Source organism: Neodiprion fabricii, chromosome 2 (assembly GCF_021155785.1).
Source record: "Neodiprion fabricii isolate iyNeoFabr1 chromosome 2, iyNeoFabr1.1, whole genome shotgun sequence".
In the NCBI taxonomy this organism is placed as follows: domain Eukaryota; kingdom Metazoa; phylum Arthropoda; class Insecta; order Hymenoptera; family Diprionidae; genus Neodiprion; species Neodiprion fabricii.
Window position 1 is genome coordinate 6813786 of NC_060240.1, and position 20931 is coordinate 6834716.

General features: G+C 37.3%; 3 protein-coding genes across 4 annotated transcripts; 1 reads left to right on the forward strand and 2 right to left on the reverse strand.

Moving 5' to 3' along the window:
- Positions 1-251: 251 nt before the first annotated feature.
- On the forward strand, positions 252-5383 carry LOC124176172 (valine--tRNA ligase-like). The gene is made up of 17 exons (XM_046557089.1): positions 252-527; positions 662-854; positions 1163-1409; positions 1485-1713; positions 1829-2008; positions 2123-2247; positions 2390-2652; positions 2768-2996; positions 3132-3254; positions 3328-3435; positions 3543-3702; positions 3804-4072; positions 4241-4453; positions 4528-4642; positions 4724-4902; positions 5028-5177; positions 5245-5383. The coding sequence occupies exons 1-17, from the start codon at positions 422-424 to the stop codon at positions 5302-5304; spliced, it is 2949 nt and encodes a 982-aa protein (XP_046413045.1). The 5' UTR covers positions 252-421; the 3' UTR covers positions 5305-5383.
- LOC124176176 lies at positions 3829-12584 on the reverse strand. 2 transcript variants are annotated; one of them, XR_006869319.1, is made up of 8 exons: positions 12436-12584; positions 11206-11491; positions 10271-10910; positions 9782-10057; positions 8864-9578; positions 8353-8359; positions 7519-7525; positions 3829-3864 (listed from the first exon to the last, which is right to left on the reverse strand). XR_006869319.1 is itself a non-coding variant. In XM_046557094.1 (5 exons), exons 1-5 carry the CDS (start codon positions 12464-12466, stop codon positions 9315-9317), a joined length of 1497 nt encoding a protein of 498 aa, XP_046413050.1. In that variant the 5' UTR covers positions 12467-12584; the 3' UTR covers positions 8767-9314. The 2 variants fall into 2 exon arrangements, 1 of the variants encoding a protein (XP_046413050.1); XM_046557094.1 differs by lacking the exons at positions 3829-3864; positions 7519-7525; positions 8353-8359 and having other exon boundaries at positions 8767-9578.
- LOC124176175 (kelch domain-containing protein 4-like) lies at positions 5426-8353 on the reverse strand. Its single transcript, XM_046557093.1, has 9 exons — positions 8210-8353; positions 7753-7923; positions 7414-7649; positions 7162-7328; positions 6871-7020; positions 6583-6801; positions 6277-6449; positions 5854-6040; positions 5426-5744 (listed from the first exon to the last, which is right to left on the reverse strand). The coding sequence occupies exons 1-9, from the start codon at positions 8321-8323 to the stop codon at positions 5590-5592; spliced, it is 1572 nt and encodes a 523-aa protein (XP_046413049.1). The 5' UTR covers positions 8324-8353; the 3' UTR covers positions 5426-5589.
- Positions 12585-20931: the final 8347 nt, after the last annotated feature.

Below are 20931 nucleotides of genomic sequence, written 5' to 3' on the forward strand. Positions count from 1 at the left end.
TTATCGAACACCTGTTTCCATACTATTCGTTATTAGGATGAATTTATGCACATGCAGAAATTATTTAATCTCTAATTAGAACTAAAAAGCTGTCGAGTCTAATAAGAAAACTTTACTTTCCTATGACTTTACTACACTAATAATAAATAAAGGGGTCGATGACACCCGAGATAGACCAACATAGCGAATGGACCAATAGATGCGCCTGCAAACAAACGAATGTGGTCGCAGGCAAGAAATGTAGGTAGCTGTTGTTTAGGCACCGCGACAAAACGCTGGCCGCCGGTAACGTGCAGCGATAAAGATGCGGATTAATAGTTGAACGTCAAACAGCACGGATTAGTAATTACTGTACTAGGATAATTTTCCAATCTATACCAATATCTTTTTATTCATGATGCTGGGCAATAGGTCTCGATGAATGATTTTAGAAACTTTTAGAATGAACTCATTGCGATTGCACGTGACACTTAGGAGAGGTTATAACAGCCCAAATTGTTACAAATATTGTACACAAACTAAACATGGTACGTATTGTTCGTTGATTGAATTATTCAGTTAATTTTTTTAAGTACAATAAGCATTGCAAAAAACTCTGCCGTATCAAGACCATTCAATGAATTAAATTCAGCTAATGTATTTTATTTTTTCTCAATTTTAGATTTCCCCACTACGTACAATTGTAAAGATGTGGAAAGCAAATGGTACGATATCTGGGAGAAGAATAAATATTTCTCGACAAAACATAGCGATAAAACTTCATTCACAATTATATTACCACCACCCAATGTAACGGGTACATTACATCTGGGACATTCACTGACTGCAGTAATACAAGATTCGCTGGCAAGATGGTAGATAAAAATTCAGAGATATTTAATAATTATTTCACTGGCTGGGATTTCTAAATACTTTCTATTGTCAAAATTATATTTACCTTTAAATTTTAGAAACTATTTACTGATTAAGGCTCTGACATTTATAAACCGTCAATGGTTGCTGCTCTGCTAGAGTCACGGTTCAAAGAAAGATGACTAAAAGTCACATTTTAAGGAAAAATAGCACCAGATTTAGGAAAAGTCTTTTCTTTTAAAAATGACTCTTGCCCACTTGTTTCACGCAATTGTGTCTGAAAATCATTCTAAATACTATTTTCTAACAGGTACAGAATGAGAGGCCATCCAGTTGTGTGGGTACCGGGACTGGATCATGCAGGAATAGCTACGCAGGTGGTTGTCGAAAAGCAATTAAAAAAAAGTAAGGGATTATCTCGGCATGACCTTGGGAAGGAAGAATTTTTATCGCATGTCGAGAGTTGGAAAAATGAAAAAGAGGATGTAATATACAAGCAATTGAAATCATTTGGAGCTAGTCTGGATTGGTCCAGAAAATTTTTCACCAAGGACGAGGTATCAGCTGAATAAATAAACTTTTAATTTACATTAAAAATCACATTGGTTATTAGTGCAGTTTTTAATTTATAGAGATGTAGCAACGCTGTAACAGAAGCATTTGTTCAATTGGCTGAACGAAACTTAGTTTATAGAGATAAGTCTATAGTCAACTGGTCTCCAACTCTTCGCAGTGCTATATCTGATATCGAAGTTGATTATATTCCGGTTACAGGAAAAACTGAAATAGAAATTCCTGGTTATGAGAAAAAAATCACGTTCGGACAAATTACTGAATTCTCTTACAAGCTTCAAAATTCTGGTAATTAAACTGAAAATAAAATGATCATGTTTTAAATTGTACACATTCCAAAATCTTTGAGCATTATCACTTTCTCACTCTGTGATAGAGGAATTTTCAATTTTAATTATTTCAGACGAAGTCCTGACTGTAGCATCTACGCGACCTGAGACCATGTTAGGAGATGTAGCGGTGGCTGTACATCCAGAGGATGAAAGATATTCTCGATACATTGGTTCTCAGGTGTGGCATCCATTTAGAAAAACTTATATTCCTATAATTGCAGACCGATTTGTAAACATGACTTTTGGCACAGGTAAAAAAATCACCAAACAGGTATACAAAAATTGGTACTTATATCGTCAGACTAAACAGCATTCAAGCTTTTATAATGGATTTAACACCCATTTATTGAAAATTGTACTTACAGGTGCGGTAAAAATTACTCCAGCACATGATCCAGCTGATTTAGAAGTTGCTAAAAGACACAATTTAGAAATAATCGATGTTATCGATGAGAAGGGTAACATAATATCGAAAACTGAACTATTTCAGGTACTATGAATTTATCACTAAGATGCAGATTAGTTGCTATTTTTGCAGACACACTGCTATTTTTTCGTTTTTCACCATAAATTATTATTTTCAAGATTATTAAACTCCAAACTTTGTATTTTCCATGTTTGCGAAACAATAGGGAGTTCCAAGATTCTTGGTACGTGAACTAATTTTGACGCATTTGGCTAATGATAATGCTTTAGGAGAAATTAAAGATCATAACATGGTAGTACCAAAATGTTCTCGGTCAGGTGATGTTATAGAGCATCTACTTAAGGAGCAGTGGTTTATTAAATGTAAAAGCATGTCTGCTCTTGCGTTAGAAGCTGTTAAAAATGGCACCCTAAAGATTGATCCATCTGTACATGAACGGACATGGTACAATTGGCTTGAAAACATCAAGTAAGACTTCTGATGTTTACTACCTATTGTTATCAGTTTAAGAAAATCCTGTTGATTTATCGACATCTGGTACAATGCATTGAATATTACCGATAATGGTCAAAATATTGTTCAGAGACTGGTGTGTATCAAGACAATTGTGGTGGGGACATCGCATTCCAGCGTATCTTTGCAGTAACGGTTCAGAATCTACTTGGATTATTGCACGAACTGAAAATGAAGCTCTGGTCAAAGCTCGAAACAAATTTGGCAATGAGGTGACGATTAAACAGGATGAGGATGTTTTAGACACATGGTTTTCATCGGCGCTTCTACCCTTTACTGTAATGGGTTGGCCCAATCAAGTATGAATTTGCAATACCTTCTTATTTTCTAGAGTTATTGAATAGTTATTCTTCATTTTTATTACCTACATTCTTTTGTCACTTCTAAAACATTTTACTTTACCCAGGTCTTGAAATCTATTATATGTTTTTCAGACTGGCGATTATAAGAAGTTTTACCCGCTGTCAATGCTTGAAACTGGTCATGACATACTTTTCTTTTGGGTAACAAGAATGGTCATGCTTGGTACAGAACTAACTGGTCAGTTACCTTTCAAGGTATGGTGATCATACAAATTTGTTTATGACATTTTTTCCTTGCGCAAACGCATGAACAGGTTTATACTTCCAGGAAATACTTTTGCACGGAGTTTTGTGTGATAACCAAGGAAAAAAGATGTCAAAAAGTCTTGGTAATGTCATAACTCCGGAAAATATTACTCAGGGTATATCATTGCAAGTAAGTGCTACAATTTTTTTTTCCAACGGAAAGATAGCAATCTACATTTTTTCAATGATCAAATATCACAACTATTGCTCGAAATATTTAATTTTTTTTATTTACAGAATCTCAATGAACAAGCCAAACAGAATTATAAAGCTGGTATATTTTCGCATAAGGAGCTAGAGAGAACGGTGAATCTGAATAATAAAATGTTTCCAAATGGAATCCCTGAATGTGGAAATGATGCATTACGACTTACATTATCTTCCCTCGAAATAAAGAGTTAGTTACGAGTTTCGTCAGCAGATTTTTTTGATTTAAATCTCTTGATAGAATGCTCAACATGACCGTTTCATAATAAAAGTATCTTCATTCTCCCGTAGGTCACTACATAAATTTTGACGTAAGTGAATGCGTGACAAATAAGCTGTTTTGTAACAAAATCTGGCAAGCAAGTAAGTTTATCCTTCTTGCAACGTCAAAACATCCATGTCTTCCTGATGCAAAACTAAGTTCAATCGATAAATGGATACTAAGCAGACTATCATCGATGGTGACAACTGTGAATGAAGCATTTTTACACAGAAATCTTCACCTTGTGACGTCAAAAATGAAAAACTTTTTTTACCGGGACTTCTGCGATTGGTATTTGGTATGCATTTTTTCAATCAACACTTATTGAATAGACTATTATTTTAAATATTTTTCTTAATCAATTAATATTCGACCAACTATTAACAATGGTTCGCGAATTCACAAGCTTGTGAAGAGGACCTCCACTCTGATATAGACACTTGTATTAACATTACGTATTCACTAGGAAGCAACAAAGCCAGGACTGGCACATCTAGAAGGAAATACAGCCAGTGGACACATACGTACTTTGATCAAGTGTCTGGATGTTTCTCTGAGGATAATTGCACCGATCACACCTTATCTGGCTGATGAATTATATTCACTACTGTCTCAGCGCATAGACACATTGCCAACTTTGAAGTCACTCATGCAAACAACTTATCCCACATCGGAAGAGGTATTGCAATTGATAGAGTATAGTTAAGTTGAAAACTGATATTTTACATCGCATTACTTATGTAATTTTCACAGTTTCAAGAATTTAGAGATGAGGTTCTAGAAGAAAATATTGGAAACGTTTGGAAAGTCGTATCAACGATAAGAAGTCTTATCTCTACGAGTAATATAAAGTCGAATACGAGTGAAGGTAATATATTCAATGAAAAAATCGCAAGTGAATGGTAGAAATATAAAATCTGTTACAATATAGTACCATTTTCTATTACAGCACACGTCGTGCTTAGTGCAGAAGATAATATGGATTTGTTTATTGAAAATTCAAGCGTTATTGCCGCGTTAAGTAGAGTTCAGGGAGTGAAAGTAGCACTTGAAAATAATTACGATAAAATGGAGAATTGTATATCTGATACAGTTGGGAGTCATGCTGTGATATATCTTTCAATTAAGGTAAAACAAAATTATTACGTTTTGTACATATATTTCAACCTTTAAATTTCCGCATAAAAGAATTCTCCTAATTTCTGCAACATAAACACTAAATTATCGATAATTAAAGTAATTAATTTTGATAGGATCCAAAGCAAGCAGAACAAATTCAAGACAGGATTAAAAGAAAGGTCTCCGCGTTAGAGGGGCAAATGAACCGATTGTTACAATTGACTTCAGCACCTGGTTATATTGCCAAGGCACCTGTGGATGTACAGAGCAAGCATTTGCAAAAGGTAACTTTGTGATATTTGTAAGTGACGAACCGATTGTTTGTACTGGAATATTTTTTCTTTTCTACAGAAAGACAGAATACGGCAAGAGTTGGAAAAACTCAAGCAAATGAGAGCAAACAGTGCATGACCAAAAAGATTATTGAGTCTAGCTTGCAATGTATGAGATTTGGTACGCTGTGTGTAGGTAATTCAACACATGAGAATACTAAATTGCTACATAGATCAGATGCTCGTCGCAACATCGTTTATGCAGTACGTTTTTCATATACTTCAGACTTAAATTTGTTTTCATATTAAAATTTACTGAATGATAATTTTACAGCTGAGTCGTAGTATCATGATACAATCAATTTACATTATTTGATAGTGATGAAAAAAATTCTCTGTCACTTAATTAGGCAAAAGTTACACTTCAATTTTCGTCAACCTCCATCTCATTTTCACTGCTGCCATCACTGGTAGATTCTTCACCTTGACTTTCAGATTCTGAGCTTTCAGAATCAATCCATGTTTGCGAAGTAATGTCGCTTTTGATTATTGTTTTCCATTCATCTAACTTACGAAAGTCTGTAAACCAGGAGAGCAGAAGAAATTGAGAAAATGTTTGATCTCGGTTCAATTACTATTAATTTGCTACCTAAATGTTCTACAAATTGTAACTGATTATATAATTCACCCAATTTGTAGAAATCATTAAGAGTGTATTGTCTGTCTCCATCTTCAAACATCCCACCAAACAAGTACAGCACTCCATGCTTGATGGCAAGCCCAGGATTAATTCGAGGAGATGGTGAGAAAATATCATCTGGTCGTTTTTCCTCCTTAATTGTACTGTTGGTCATACTGGACGGACCAACAGTGACCTGAGTATGGATAAGTGAAGTGTCAATTTAATTATTTTTTTTTGTCGTCAACCGTTTTGTTGTTACTTATGATTTTGAATTCGTAGTGAAATTTTATCTAACAAGGCTTCATTGTAATCATGGATTATTATTCGAATGAAAAAGATCATTTTACTGCGGCAATTCTGTTGTATATAGTACAAGTAGTAAATTCACTGAAAATAATAAAAATCAAAATAGTATCAAGTATTACTAACCGTGAAAATTCCATCAGAGACAATAGTTGGTTCAGAAGTGACATCCATCGCTTTCGGAACTTCATGGTCACTACCATCGTCGTTGTCACTACTTTCTTCGTTAATATCACCATCTTCTTTTTGTTTTCTACGTTTTCGCCTCTCTTGCGGGTTTTTCTTTCCGCTCAATGTTACTATGAAACCAGAAATGATTTCTATTATGTAAAGTTACTTCATCGTAACTGTACTTAAGCGTCCATATCCCCAAATCTTGTTTCATTCAGTTGAAATTGAGGCCGTCAAACTCATAATTTTTTCGTTACATACCTGTTCTCCATTGGTACTTTTCAAGATCCAGTGCGATGAGGTCATTGAAAAATGTTCCTTTAAGGTCTTCTTCATTTTCTTCTTCGTCAAAAACACCACCAAACATATATGCGAGATTTGATTGAGCCAAAATCGCTGTAGCGCTACATCTTGGTGATATTGATATACCACTTTGTTTCAGAAGCGTCCATTTCCATTTTAATCCAGTCTGATCATTTTCTAAAATTTGAATCCATGGTTTCATAATCAGAAACTTACAAAGCTATTTTTTTCCAATGCAAAACTCACTCTCTGGGCTCAATAAAAACATATCAGTGTGTACGTGACCCTTATCCACATCTTTTTTAATTCTCTCTTTACTGTAGCCACCGTAAACTAGAATTTTATTATCCGGTGTTGGTAATACTACACATCCAGATCGAGGAGCTGGTGGAGTGCCTGAAATAAATGTATTTACACAATGATGGTAGACTATAGTAGATATGATTATAATATTACATCTTTCATTTCAAATTACTGTAAATTAGATTTTAGAGTTTTTAAAAAAGTGTGAGAAAAATTTTTCCACACTCTACAAACCTGAAGGCTCCAACTTGTTCCATTTGTATGTTGTGAGATTAAATACAAAAACGTCGTTAAAATATTTGTAATCTCTGACATTGTCGTGAAACCCACCGAATATAAATAGTTGTTTTTTCATATATACCATTCTATGACCACTTCTCGCTGATGGTCCACCAGTGGCCCTAGTTAATTAAAAAAAGAAGTCCAATGAAAAAAATTGCATATTTGCTCAACATTCAAATTTACTAACAGTACTCTTGCGCTCACCCAATTTTCTCCCATTTCTTATCCCCAAAGTGATAGACCCATAGATCTCTATAGTGGTAGAACTGTGACTGCGAAGGGCTTGAATATTCACCACCGAAGACCCACAGTTGACCTTTATTTATTGGAACAGCTAGCGCTTGATGTCCGCATCTGGGTGCTGGGCCACCAGGTGCCTTAATTACGGACCATTCGTTGTTGCTTATATTGTAAAAGAACATGTCTCCGTACACAAGTGTCTAAAACGAATGTCACAATGTTGTTTTAAAGGGATGTTCATTGATGAAACTGAACTTAAATGAGAATTGATACATATATTTGCACCATAAATTTTATGAATACCGTTTGTCCATTGTAGAACTCCCCCCCAAGCATTACTAGCTCATCTTTGAAAGGATGAGTGGTTAATGAGAAATTTACACGATGTGACGGCGGTGCGACAACCGCTTCAACGACACGTTGCCTCTTTGCCTCTTCCCGCTCAATTTCTGCCACCACTTTCTCGATATCATCCTACAACACACAACAAAACAATTGCTCATTTGTCAGATGCTAAGTGTTATTCTGTTCTAAGTGTATGAACAATCGTTGAGCAACAAGGAAGGAAGTCTTGAACTATGTTCAAAACTACCGTAAGTTACGACCATTTCTTGATTCTCACATGAATTAATGTAGCACGACGATTCGATTGGTTAAATTCAGCTGTGGAAATTTTTGAAATATGTGAAGAAATTAAGTTACCGGAACAACCGCTGGTAACGTAATTTGTATTTTTAGCACTCTACGATGCTAAACTAACCTCTCCGAGTGCAGCCAACTCTTTCTTTTGCTTTGCAGTAAGTTTTTTTTCTGTTTTCATAGCTGTTTTCTCAATACCACTAACTTTCTTCTTATTTTTGTCTTTTTTACCCATTGCTAATCGGTAAATTTAACGAAATCAACAGAAATTCTTGGTAAGATTGACAACTTAACCTAACACTCCACTATCAACCGGCAAACACGTGTTGAGTGTTCACGAAACATGGTGGTGTTCTGAAATAATAATCGTCTCTGAGTTTCCAGTTGCCATCAATGCTTTCAATCGGGTTAGGAGCGGGAATACCCTGTGATCTCTACTACACAGGAATAACTTTTATCTACGCCGATGCGAAAATTAAATTTTCTCCCGTCTCCGCAAGCGTTGACTGAAGATATAATCCTGTTCGAATTGATGAGGTTATAAATCACGGTATTTCTTCTATTTTCCGTCTGGCTGTATATTACCTGACAGGGTAAGTGCCAATAATCATAATATTCAACATCTCAATTTTAGTTGTAGGGTATTTTGATTCATTCGTTCAACATAATTTTCTGCATATTTTTATTGGCAGATAATTAAAATCAGCACAAGAAATGTGACAATTTGTACATTTGAGTTGTAATTGCAAAATTCATAGGTCTGTATGTATGTAACATAATAGTTGACAGAAATATGTGACAGAATAGCGAAATTACAATGAAGCTTGTTTGTCTTGCATGGGTCTCGGTGGAAAATATGTGTAAGGAATGGAGAATGATGGACAGCAATCGAAGCAGACCTTGGGCCAGCTGCCATTTGTTGCACAAAAGATACGTAGCCGAGTATGCGAAATATTGATTACACAGGAATGAGTAGTATAATTAGCATTAGGCTGTCTGGCGGTTATCTTAGTGAAAAAGCAGGGTTTTGAAATTTTTGACAAGATGATACGTAGCTTCAGCTGCAGTACTTTCCTCTTTACCACAAGATTTTATAGTCGCAGTCTCTTGAACGTTTCTCACAATTTGCAATTAAATGTCCTTTATTTTTTGATTTACTTGATTAATATTGTTTGTCACAAATGCTTCGGTTGCCTTGTGCCTTTGGATTGATTTCTTCGATGGATCTACTGCTTTCTTGAATTGCCACCAGAACTTCGATGATGATCACTTTGGTAGATTTCTGACCATCGTTGGTTCAAAGTTTGTTCTGAATCATCAGAGATAGAAGATGCTCTTTGATCATTCTCAGAACAGAGTTGCAATTTATCTTTCAACTTGGCGATCTCGTCTGTACTGAGTTCCGTAGCTTTCATCAGTAATGCAAGGCGGATTTTTACTGCCCACGCATAAAATACATTCACTTTGTTCCCATTAGAAACGTAATGTGACTGAAATATGAAAGATTTTGTTGGTACAAACGAAAAAATTAATCATGGTAGTTAAAAAAATTTCGAATAATGCGATACTCATGCGAGTATAATTTCTACTATTTTCACGTTACAGTACAAATGGGCACATGTACAGAAAATTGAATTATTATTTCAACTAAATAATGTACGTATATTTCGTATAATATAAATCAACTCTATACCTTTAGGCTTCTGGCATTTGGATCAATTTGAACAGCTTTGTCAAAGTATTGACTTGCTGACAGAATATCATCCATATGAAACAAATAATATAATCCAATTTTAATGTTTATTTCTTGAATTTGGGAATCAGGATCTTTGTCGTACTTGTTCAATAACTCCAACATATATGGCAGTGGATTCCAATCAGGTTCAACTTTTTTTCTACACTCTATATACGGCCATTCCGCTGGATAATTTCCTTTCTCTATTGCAGTCGTGTAATAACGAAGAGCAGCCTAAAAGTTTAATTAAAAACTATTCAGTTTATTTCAGTAGTTTTCATATACTGTCTGTGATATTTCAATTCATTGTAATCTCAACTATTCATTAATCAAATGAAAATTGTACTAATATTTCTGTTCATGTCAACCAGGTAACATTAATCAAAAGTAGTTATAAACTGAATATCAACGAATTGACAACATTGTGTATAATTTATCAGTCATTACCTCAAAGTCTCGATTGCATGTTTCCTCGTATATAGCCATGTAATGTGCATATTTCGGAGAAGTGGGCATCATTTCAGCTACGTAATCCAGACTACTCTTTGCCAAACTACAATCCTTCGCTCGTACAAATCCTAGAGCTAATTGTAATCGCACTTTACAAGAAGTTGGTTCACCAGCAGCAACTTGCTTATACATTTTAAGAGACTTTTCATATTGTTTAGACTCTCGATACATTCGGGCCAAATATACACCAAACATAGCGTTTTTAGAAAGTTCGTAAGCCCTCTGAAAAGCCAATGATTCATGTTTATCTGGTTTATCAGTCGTACGATCCCTCGTTCTTGAGGTTCGGCAACATCTCCCGACCAAATAGTACCATTTGCCATTACTGGGCTCATGCTGGACAGCCTCTTGTGCAAATTTCATTGCCATGGAATTATCAGTGACGTTGTACAGTGACCAGGCTAAACATTGGCACCCGGACAACATGGCTAATTCCGTTTCATTCATGTCCTTAATATTGCATATCTCTTTCAGCAGTTCGTCTGCCTGTGTCAGCTGCCCCAGCTGTTGAAGCACATGGTACTTTGTTCCAAATAAAATGTGTCGCAGGACACGTTCTACGCTTTCCAGTGTTTTCCTGATTTTCATTATTATAATATTGTTAGATCAGTGAAACAAGATAAATAATTCAATGTAAAATTTGATCACTACTTTCAGTATAAGTACAAATTAGAATAGTATTCCATTACATTTGTATAAAATTCGTGTATTCAGATTGAGTTTTACACTTGAATTTCTCTCAAGAGAGCACATAATGTTCAGAAAAATTAAGCTTCTTCATTATCAAACTTGAGCCATTTAGTTTTTCTCGTTACATTGTGGTATCAAACTAACATTATGGAAAAACGTTTATAGTAAATAATGTCAAGAACCTTTGTTTAATTTCAAGAAAACTATCTTCAGCGTCCTTGATGCATTTTTCAGCGGCTTGCGGATTCTCGTTCGATACATTCTCATAGGCCAGCATGAGATAGTAAATTAATACAAATTCTGGAAACTGATCTTGGTTGTCAATAACATCTTTGAAACGAAAGTTATCGTTTAATAATCGTACTCGAATTTCCATGATTTCTCCCATATCCCAAGTGAATGGACAGCTGAGTTTTATCATAGATTTTCCGTCAACGTCAAAAATTTTCGACGATGCAGGTGAAACCTCTGAAAAATAGGTGTACATTTAAACTACACATGGGTACCTTCTTTATGCTTAAGTCGAAAGCACTTGAATTTCTACTTTCAGATATGATTCAAATTTGTTTTCCTACCCGTGCATTGAAAGTTCGAACCCTTCACATTCCCGAAACCATTTTCCCGAATCGGCATTTTCCTGCAGTTTCCCAACAAATGAAATTCCCGGATCGTCGTATTGCCGATCTACTGAATTCCTCAGGTCTGCGGGGAATCGGGTAGGTCAGGAACATAACAATGCGGGAATTCACTAGGTCGGGAAAATAGTGGTTCGAAAACGTGACGGTTTCGGGAAAACGGTTTCGGAAACGGGGCACTTTATGCAAGCTCCACAGGCTTCGTAAGTGAAACTTTCCAAGCAAATATTGGAAAAAATTAATTCGAGATATTTTGTACAAAGTTATACTCCAATCTAATGTATAGGAACTAGGCGTGCGCGTTATTTCGGTATACCGAATTTTTTTCGGTATCTCATTCCTCGAAATGTATCCGTATGGAAACCTTCTGTCAATACCGATACCGAAATATCGAAATTTTGGTAAATACCGAAGTACCGAAATTTCTGATAATCTAAATACTACTTAGATTATTGGTATTTATACAGTTCAATACAGATTTTTCTTAGTCTTTTTCCGACGATATTTGCAGATTAAAGTCTATCGAAATTTCGGTACTACGGTATTTACGGAATTTTCGATATTTCGGATAACCGAAACTACCGAATATGAAACCCGTAACGAAAATTAGTATCTAATTTCCAATACCGCGCACTCGTAATAGGATCTGACAAGAAATATGCGAAACTTATCCATGTCATTTTTTGTACAAAAATTTATTGTTTCGAGTTATCCTCTTTTGACACCTTGCTACGAAATTATCAATCTTGACTTTAATATGGAAAAATTATAAAATACCTGTCTCTTTATTGGTCGCTATGGAGCTCATGATGATATCGTTGTAAAAATTCAGCGCAACTTTATCGGGTGGCCCCGCGAGTGTCTCGAAATACGTCTGATGGACTCCGAAGATTGAATGTTAATGTAGAAAAATGTCGTTTTATGTGCAGGCATGCTGATTAGGAGGCATATCACTAGTGGTTCCCCTTTCCGTATTGTTTCGGATTGTGGAGGGGTGGAGATTCCGCTGCTTATACGAGATCCTCGACACGCCTTCTGAGAATCATAGAGCTTGTGCTTGGTAATGATGTGTGATTTGAATCTTTTTCGGTAAAGGTTGAGAATATTTATTTATGCTATGTTTTTGTGAAATACTTTTTTATATAAGGTGACATATGCTTACATTTTTAATGTACTTGGCGAAAGGTTTTTGCGCCAGAGGTGCTTTTTGGGAGGATCATAGTTACAATTGAAAAAGAAAATCGCCTCGATAATTTTTTGATATATTGAATACAGAAATGATTGACTGGATTTTTTTAATTTCAACATGCTATACGAAATTTCGGAATTATGAATATTTGTAGTTTCAACGTCGGAAAATTCAAACTATTATTGATTGCTTCTAGTTTGTAAAAAATTTTAAAGAAAAAAAACCATGTATCAGAGAAAGTCTATAATCGCGCAAACTTTGCATTATACAGCAGTGAATGAAATCTCATTAAAAGGAATTCAACTTCGAAAATCTGAAAATCATGTTACGGTTATTTAGCGAGCATGTCAATTTGCAAATTTGTGCTTTCAGTAGATGAAGTATCGCGCAAGCAATAATTGAACTCAGCATACAGACACAATATTTGTTTAGACAAAGGAAAAAAAAGAAACGGAATTCGTACTATGAAGATTTAAAGTTTCAAATATTGATTACGGTTTATCAAAGATACTAATGCATAGATTCGTAGATACTTTTTAAACATAGCGCAACTGAAATCTTATATTCATCTTTCAAGTTTGGTTTCTGAACTAGTCTAATTTTCGTTCGAAAGAGCGTCTAGATTAAGTTTAAAGAAGCTAATATTTCGAGTTTTTGGACTCAAAGTGTAAATTTTGACTCTCAATTCGCAGTTTTGCTCCGGTTCGACGTAGTAAAATTTTTGGGTACCTGATATCGTTTTTTCAGGCGCTGTTTCTTAATATCGTTCACTTTTAAAAATCACAGAAATATTAAGAAAACATCGGTTGGTTTCGACGATTTGAATTTCTTGCAAATTGAATTCGACGCAAGACGCCAATTTGTTTTATGCACTTTTGAATCGTGTAATGCTTCGTTGAAAGGGTGTTGCAACAACGATCTGTAAATATTACTGGACTTATTGTTGATAATAATTTAGATCACTGAACGAGTCATATTGAATTGATGGCTGAATACGACATAAGCAAAGCAGAAAATCTCGAGCGGACACGGCGTCGGACATTCTGAGAGAACGGCACGCTATCAAGGTTTGCAATCAATGCAATGTTTGGCTTAAGTGACTTTTTCGTTCATTGCTACATGTAAAGTTTGCGCGATTATGAATTCTCTCTGGAAGCATAGTTTTCCTTCTCTATGAAACTGTTTACAAATTAGAATTTGTTACCGGATAGAGTTATTGGTATTGACGAGCGGCTTGCAATATGCTTCTATACCCATCCAAGACGTTTTTTGGGCTTCTTTGGGTTCGTTCTTGTCGGTGCCTTCGCCTCGGGGAAAGGATGAGGAAGCAAGCAAAAAATCAAACGGAGAAAAGGTTTAATTGAATGTGTAGATAATTTATTGGACTAATGAGGAGTGTGAATGTTGTGAACGAAGTGGATTTTGGTATGGATGAAATTGGGATTTGATATTAGAAGTTGAGTTACTTGGACGTGAGAATAGAAGTTGATATTCAATACCAGAAAAAAAAATGCTGGTGGCGATTTTATTTTTTACTTGTAAGTATGATGTGGAACGACTTCCACGTCTATTTCTGAACATCCGCTGATTAGATTACAGCGAGTAAGACCATGAGATTTTATATTATGTATGTTATATGTTTATTACAATGAGTGCTGCCTGGTGCAAGCGGAAGCAGTTTCAACGCGGAATAATATATGGGCTATTCCACGCCAAACGGGATGGGTTTCGGCCAATGGTCAGTGAATTTGACATCTGGTTCGAGTCTCACTCCTTACTATTTTGCGAAGAGTCTTCCATAGTTTTGGGTCCCAAATAATTCAAGTTCAAAGTATTTCCTGACGTATTGTCAAATATTTCTCCCGAAAACCTAATATTTGTTTACTGTTCGTTATTACGTAGGATAAGAGCCAAGAGGTACAGTTATTTACACAAACTTCTCGTAAGATCCCGATCAAGTTGAGGTTCAGGATTACTACAAATATTTTATATAGTTATTATGAGTTGTAGTGTACTGGAAAAAATCTCTGATCTATTGAAACGAAGAATAAGAACCCAACCTTTCGGATGTTTCCACTGTAGTTGAGAAGATTTTGAATTCTGCGCCTACGGAAAATAGTTAAGATTAACCCATGTCTTTAGACTCGCTCGCTCTCTTGTAGTCTGCTTCCTGTATCAACCCATGACGTTAGATAAAGAAGCAAGTAATCCTGTTCCAGCTGATCAGAATGTACGTTCAAGTTAGTAACTTTACTGTCAAAGAATATTTAAAAAAAACACATTCACGTTATCATAACTTGACGGCCCTCGAGAAGGTGTTCTGAATTGAAATTTAATTCGCCTGTTTGACATAATTTTTTGCACATGTTTTTATTGGTAGATAATTAAAATCAGGACAAAAAATGTAACAACGTGTACAGTTGCGTACATTTAAATTGTAAGCGCAGAATTCGTATATCGGTCGGTTATCGGTGAATTTCTTTTTTACTGGCGGCAGAGCGTACGTGTCACCTGCAGCAAGCCTCTTTCCGAAGCGCACGGTGCAAGCCTTCCTAAAACTGCCGAAAACCTGCGTTAATTCTTAGGTTTCTATAGCAGTATGGTATTCCAGTTGCAGAGCTGATACACGATGTGTGGCCTTGATGACGCGTCACGTGACTTGGCTTGCGGAAGCTGCGGCAGCATTTGTAGCAAAAAAGTGATTTAATTAAAGTACAAGTACCCGAGAAAAGAATGTATCCATAGATCATAAATAGTAATAGATCAGATAGAATAATGATACAGAGACCAAATAGTGTATATGTATATGCGGTCCATGTACGATATTAATTCCATTTACGATTAATACGTGATCCATGCTATAAATTTGATAATTTTTCAGAAGACAAACTGGATTACTTACAATAATACGTCTATAATGTGAAAATGAGGAATTATTTATTTTGAAATGGGGTTCTATTCGACACCATCGAAGACCATCAAAGGGCCTAGCCGTTTGAGTCTGGAATCGGCAGGAAAGATGAAGTCCGTATTTCTTGTCTGAAATGTAAAAATTAAAATCATTATAAGTACATCACATCACAGCATCATACATCATCATACAGTATACATCTACATCATACATCACACATAGTATTAAAGTTCGAAACTATAGTTCGGATGTTCAGAAAGTGACGTTATCCAAGTTTTTTTTTTCTTTTGCTATCCGAATTCCTCAGTCTGGAAACAACCGCGCAGTAGAGCGGATTCATGAGAATCGCGCTCTGCAGATTTCGAGTACCGGGTTCTCTACCTTCTGGGTCTTGCGCTCCAGGTCTGCTACCTGGTGAAACTTGACTTCAGGGACAAGCGTTCCGTAGTTTCTACGCTCAAGGTCCGCTACCTGATGGAATTCGACTTTCATAACAAGCGCTCCGTAGTTCCAGTGCTCAAGATCCGCTACCTGGTGGAACTCGACTTCAGGAAAATGCGCTCCGTAGTTTCTGCGCTCCAGGTACACTACCTGCAGGAACTCGACTTCCAGAACAAGCGCTCCGTGGTTCCTGCGCTCTAGGTCCGCTACCTGATGAAACTCGACTTCAGGAATAAGCACTGCGTAGTTTCCGCGCTCCAGGTCTACTACTTGCAGGAACTGGTGGAAGAAAGGAGGAGAACGAGAAGGACGAGGATTTCTGCACCAAGAAGGGAACCCGGAGCACAGGATCCAGGAGGAAGCGAACCCGATACTCGATGTCTGCGGAGCGCGATTCTCACACGTCCTCTCTGCTGTGCGGTTTTTTCCAGGAGGAATTTGGCTGACTGATTTTGAATCGATAATGTTAAGAGAAAAAACATTTTGGTAAACGTTAACGAAAAAATTGTTCCCCATCCAGCTCGGTATCATCGAGCTTATAGACATGACGGTAGCATCCCAAGGCTAGGTTTCACTCGCAGCAAAATTGTGTGGCAATATTTAGCGTTGTTTTTTTCTTCATTTTTAGAGCCGAAAATTTTTCGTCTCAGGCTCGAGTATGACCCTTTCCTGACTAATTGGACGACGAGGAACTTTGAAAACGCAGGGAAAAGTGCGAAAGATCAACAGCAGAGAAATGTGGAGCAAATTTATTCATTTTTCGGCTGCACCTTCTGATGCGTTGATCGCAGCGTATTGGGACTGCGCTTGATCGATTTCTCTCGCAAAATTACGTCGGAATAGTGCATGAAAGAATTTATTCCGGCACTTTTCAAAATCGCGAAGATTTTTGCCAAAAATGCAAAGGGGTTAGCCTTACTTTTTCTTCGTTTTTGGAGCTGAAAATTTTTGGTCTCTGATTTGATTTAAATGACCCTTTCCTGACTAATTGGACCCCCAGGAACCCAGAAAACGCAGCGAAAAGGGCGTGGGATCTACAGGAGAGAAATTACGAAGGAAAAAGCACCTGCTGAAATATGTCGAAAACTCAGGTCTCGTTTTTTGGCTGTAACTTTTGATGCGTTGATCGCAGCGTATCGGGACTGCGCTTGATCGATTTCTCTCGTAAAATTACGTCGGACTAGTGCATGAAAGAATTCATTCCGGCACTTTTCAAAATCGCGAAGATTTTTGCCGAAAATGCAAAGGGGTTAGCCTTACTTTTTCTTCGTTTTTGGTGCTGAAAATTTTTGGTCTCTGATTTGATTTAAATGACCCTTTCCTGACTAATTGGACCCCCAGGAACTCAGAAAACGCAGCGAAAAGGGCGTGGGATCTACAGGAGAGAAATTACGAAGGAAAAAGCACCTGCTGAAATATGTCGAAAACTCAGGTCTCGTTTTTTGACTGTAACTTTTGATGCGTTGATCGCAGCGTATTGGGACTGCGCTTGATCGATTTCTCTCGCAAAATTACGTCGGACTAGTGCATGAAAGAATTTATTCCGGCACTTTTCAAAATCGCGAAGATTTTTGCCAAAAATGCAAAGGGGTTAGCCTTACTTTTTCTTCGTTTTTGGAGCTGAAAATTTTGGGTCTCAGATTTGATTTAAATGACCCTTTCCTGACTAATTGGACCCCCAGGAACTCGGAAAACGCAGCGAAAAGGGCGTGGGATCTACAGGAGAGAAATTACGAAGGAAAAAGCACCTGCTGAAATATGTCGAAAACTCAGGTCTCGTTTTTTGGCTGTAACTTTTGATGCGTTGATCGCAGCGTATTGGGACTGCGCTTGATCGATTTCTCTCGCAAAATTACGTCGGACTAGTGCATGAAAGAATTCATTCCGGCACTTTTCAAAATCGCGAAGATTTTTGCCAAAAATGCAAAGGGGTTAGCCTTACTTTTTCTTCGTTTTTGGGGCTGAAAATTTTTGGTCTCTGATTTGATTTAAATGACCCTTTCCTGACTAATTGGACCCCCAGGAACCCAGAAAACGCAGCGAAAAGGGCGTGGAATCTACAGGAGAGAAATTACGAAGGAAAAAGCACCTGCTGAAATATGTCGAAAACTCAGGTCTCGTTTTTTGGCTGTAACTTTTGATGCGTTGATCGCAGCGTATTGGGACTGCGCTTGATCGATTTCTCTCGCAAAATTACGTCGGACTAGTGCATGAAAGAATTCATTCCGGCACTTTTCAAAATCGCGAAGATTTTTGCCAAAAATGCAAAGGGGTTAGCCTTACTTTTTCTTCGTTTTTGGAGCTGAAAATTTTTGGTCTCTGATTTGATTTAAATGACCCTTTCCTGACTAATTGGACCCCCAGGAACCCAGAAAACGCAGCGAAAAGGGCGTGGGATCTACAGGAGAGAAATTACGAAGGAAAAAGCACCTGCTGAAATATGTCGAAAACTCAGGTCTCGTTTTTTGGCTGTAACTTTTGATGCGTTGATCGCAGCGTATTGGGACTGCGCTTGATCGATTTCTCTCGCAAAATTACGTCGGAATAGTGCATGAAAGAATTTATTCCGGCCCTTTTTAAAATCGCGAAGATTTTTGCCAAAAATGCAAAAGGGTTAGCCTTACTTTTTCTTCGTTTTTGGAGCTGAAAATTTTGGGTCTCAGATTTGATTTAAATGACCCTTTCCTGACTAATTGGACCCCCAGGAACTCAGAAAACGCAGCGAAAAGGGCGTGGGATCTACAGGAGAGAAATTACGAAGGAAAAAGCACCTGCTGAAATATGTCGAAAACTCAGGTCTCGTTTTTTGGCTGTAACTTTTGATGCGTTGATCGCAGCGTATTGGGACTGCGCTTGATCGATTTCTCTCGTAAAATTACGTCGGACTAGTGCATGAAAGAATTTATTCCGGCACTTTTCAAAATCGCGAAGATTTTTGCCAAAAATGCAAAGGGGTTAGCCTTACTTTTTCTTCGTTTTTGGAGCTGAAAATTTTTGGTCTCTGATTTGATTTAAATGACCCTTTCCTGACTAATTGGACCCCCAGGAACCCAGAAAACGCAGCGAAAAGGGCGTGGGATCTACAGGAGAGAAATTACGAAGGAAAAAGCACCTGCTGAAATATGTCGAAAACTCAGGTCTCGTTTTTTGGCTGTAACTTTTGATGCGTTGATCGCAGCGTATTGGGACTGCGCTTGATCGATTTCTCTCGCAAAATTACGTCGGACTAGTGCATGAAAGAATTCATTCCGGCACTTTTCAAAATCGCGAAGATTTTTGCCAAAAATGCAAAGGGGTTAGCCTTACTTTTTCTTCGTTTTTGGAGCTGAAAATTTTTGGTCTCTGATTTGATTTAAATGACCCTTTCCTGACTAATTGGACCCCCAGGAACCCAGAAAACGCAGCGAAAAGGGCGTGGGATCTACAGGAGAGAAATTACGAAGGAAAAAGCACCTGCTGAAATATGTCGAAAACTCAGGTCTCGTTTTTTGGCTGTAACTTTTGATGCGTTGATCGCAGCGTATTGGGACTGCGCTTGATCGATTTCTCTCGCAAAATTACGTCGGAATAGTGCATGAAAGAATTTATTCCGGCCCTTTTTAAAATCGCGAAGATTTTTGCCAAAAATGCAAAAGGGTTAGCCTTACTTTTTCTTCGTTTTTGGAGCTGAAAATTTTGGGTCTCAGATTTGATTTAAATGACCCTTTCCTGACTAATTGGACCCCCAGGAACTCAGAAAACGCAGCGAAAAGGGCGTGGGATCTACAGGAGAGAAATTACGAAGGAAAAAGCACCTGCTGAAATATGTCGAAAACTCAGGTCTCGTTTTTTGGCTGTAACTTTTGATGCGTTGATCGCAGCGTATTGGGACTGCGCTTGATCGATTTCTCTCGTAAAATTACGTCGGACTAGTGCATGAAAGAATTTATTCCGGCACTTTTCAAAATCGCGAAGATTTTTGCCAAAAATGCAAAGGGGTTAGCCTTACTTTTTCTTCGTTTTTGGAGCTGAAAATTTTTGGTCTCTGATTTGATTTAAATGACCCTTTCCTGACTAATTGGACCCCCAGGAACCCAGAAAACGCAGCGAAAAGGGCGTGGGATCTACAGGAGAGAAATTACGAAGGAAAAAGCACCTGCTGAAATATGTCGAAAACTCAGGTCTCGTTTTTTGGCTGTAACTTTTGATGCGTTGATCGCAGCGTATTGGGACTGCGCTTGATCGATTTCTCTCGCAAAATTACGTCGGACTAGTGCATGAAAGAATTCATTCCGGCACTTTTCAAAATCGCGAAGATTTTTGCCGAAAATGCAAAGGGGTTAGCCTTACTTTTTCTTCGTTTTTGGAGCTGAAAATTTTTGGTCTCTGATTTGATTTATATGACCCTTTCCTGACTAATTGGACCCCCAGGAACTCAGAAAACGCAGCGAAAAGGGCGTGGGATCTACAGGAGAGAAATTACGAAGGAAAAAGCACCTGCTGAAATATGTCGAAAACTCAGGTCTCGTTTTTTGGCTGTAACTTTTGATGCGTTGATCGCAGCGTATTGGGACTGCGCTTGATCGATTTCTCTCGCAAAATTACGTCGGACTAGTGCATGAAAGAATTTATTCCGGCACTTTTCAAAATCGCGAAGATTTTTGCCAAAAATGCAAAGGGGTTAGCCTTACTTTTTCTTCGTTTTTGGAGCTGAAAATTTTTGGTCTCTGATTTGATTTAAATGACCCTTTCC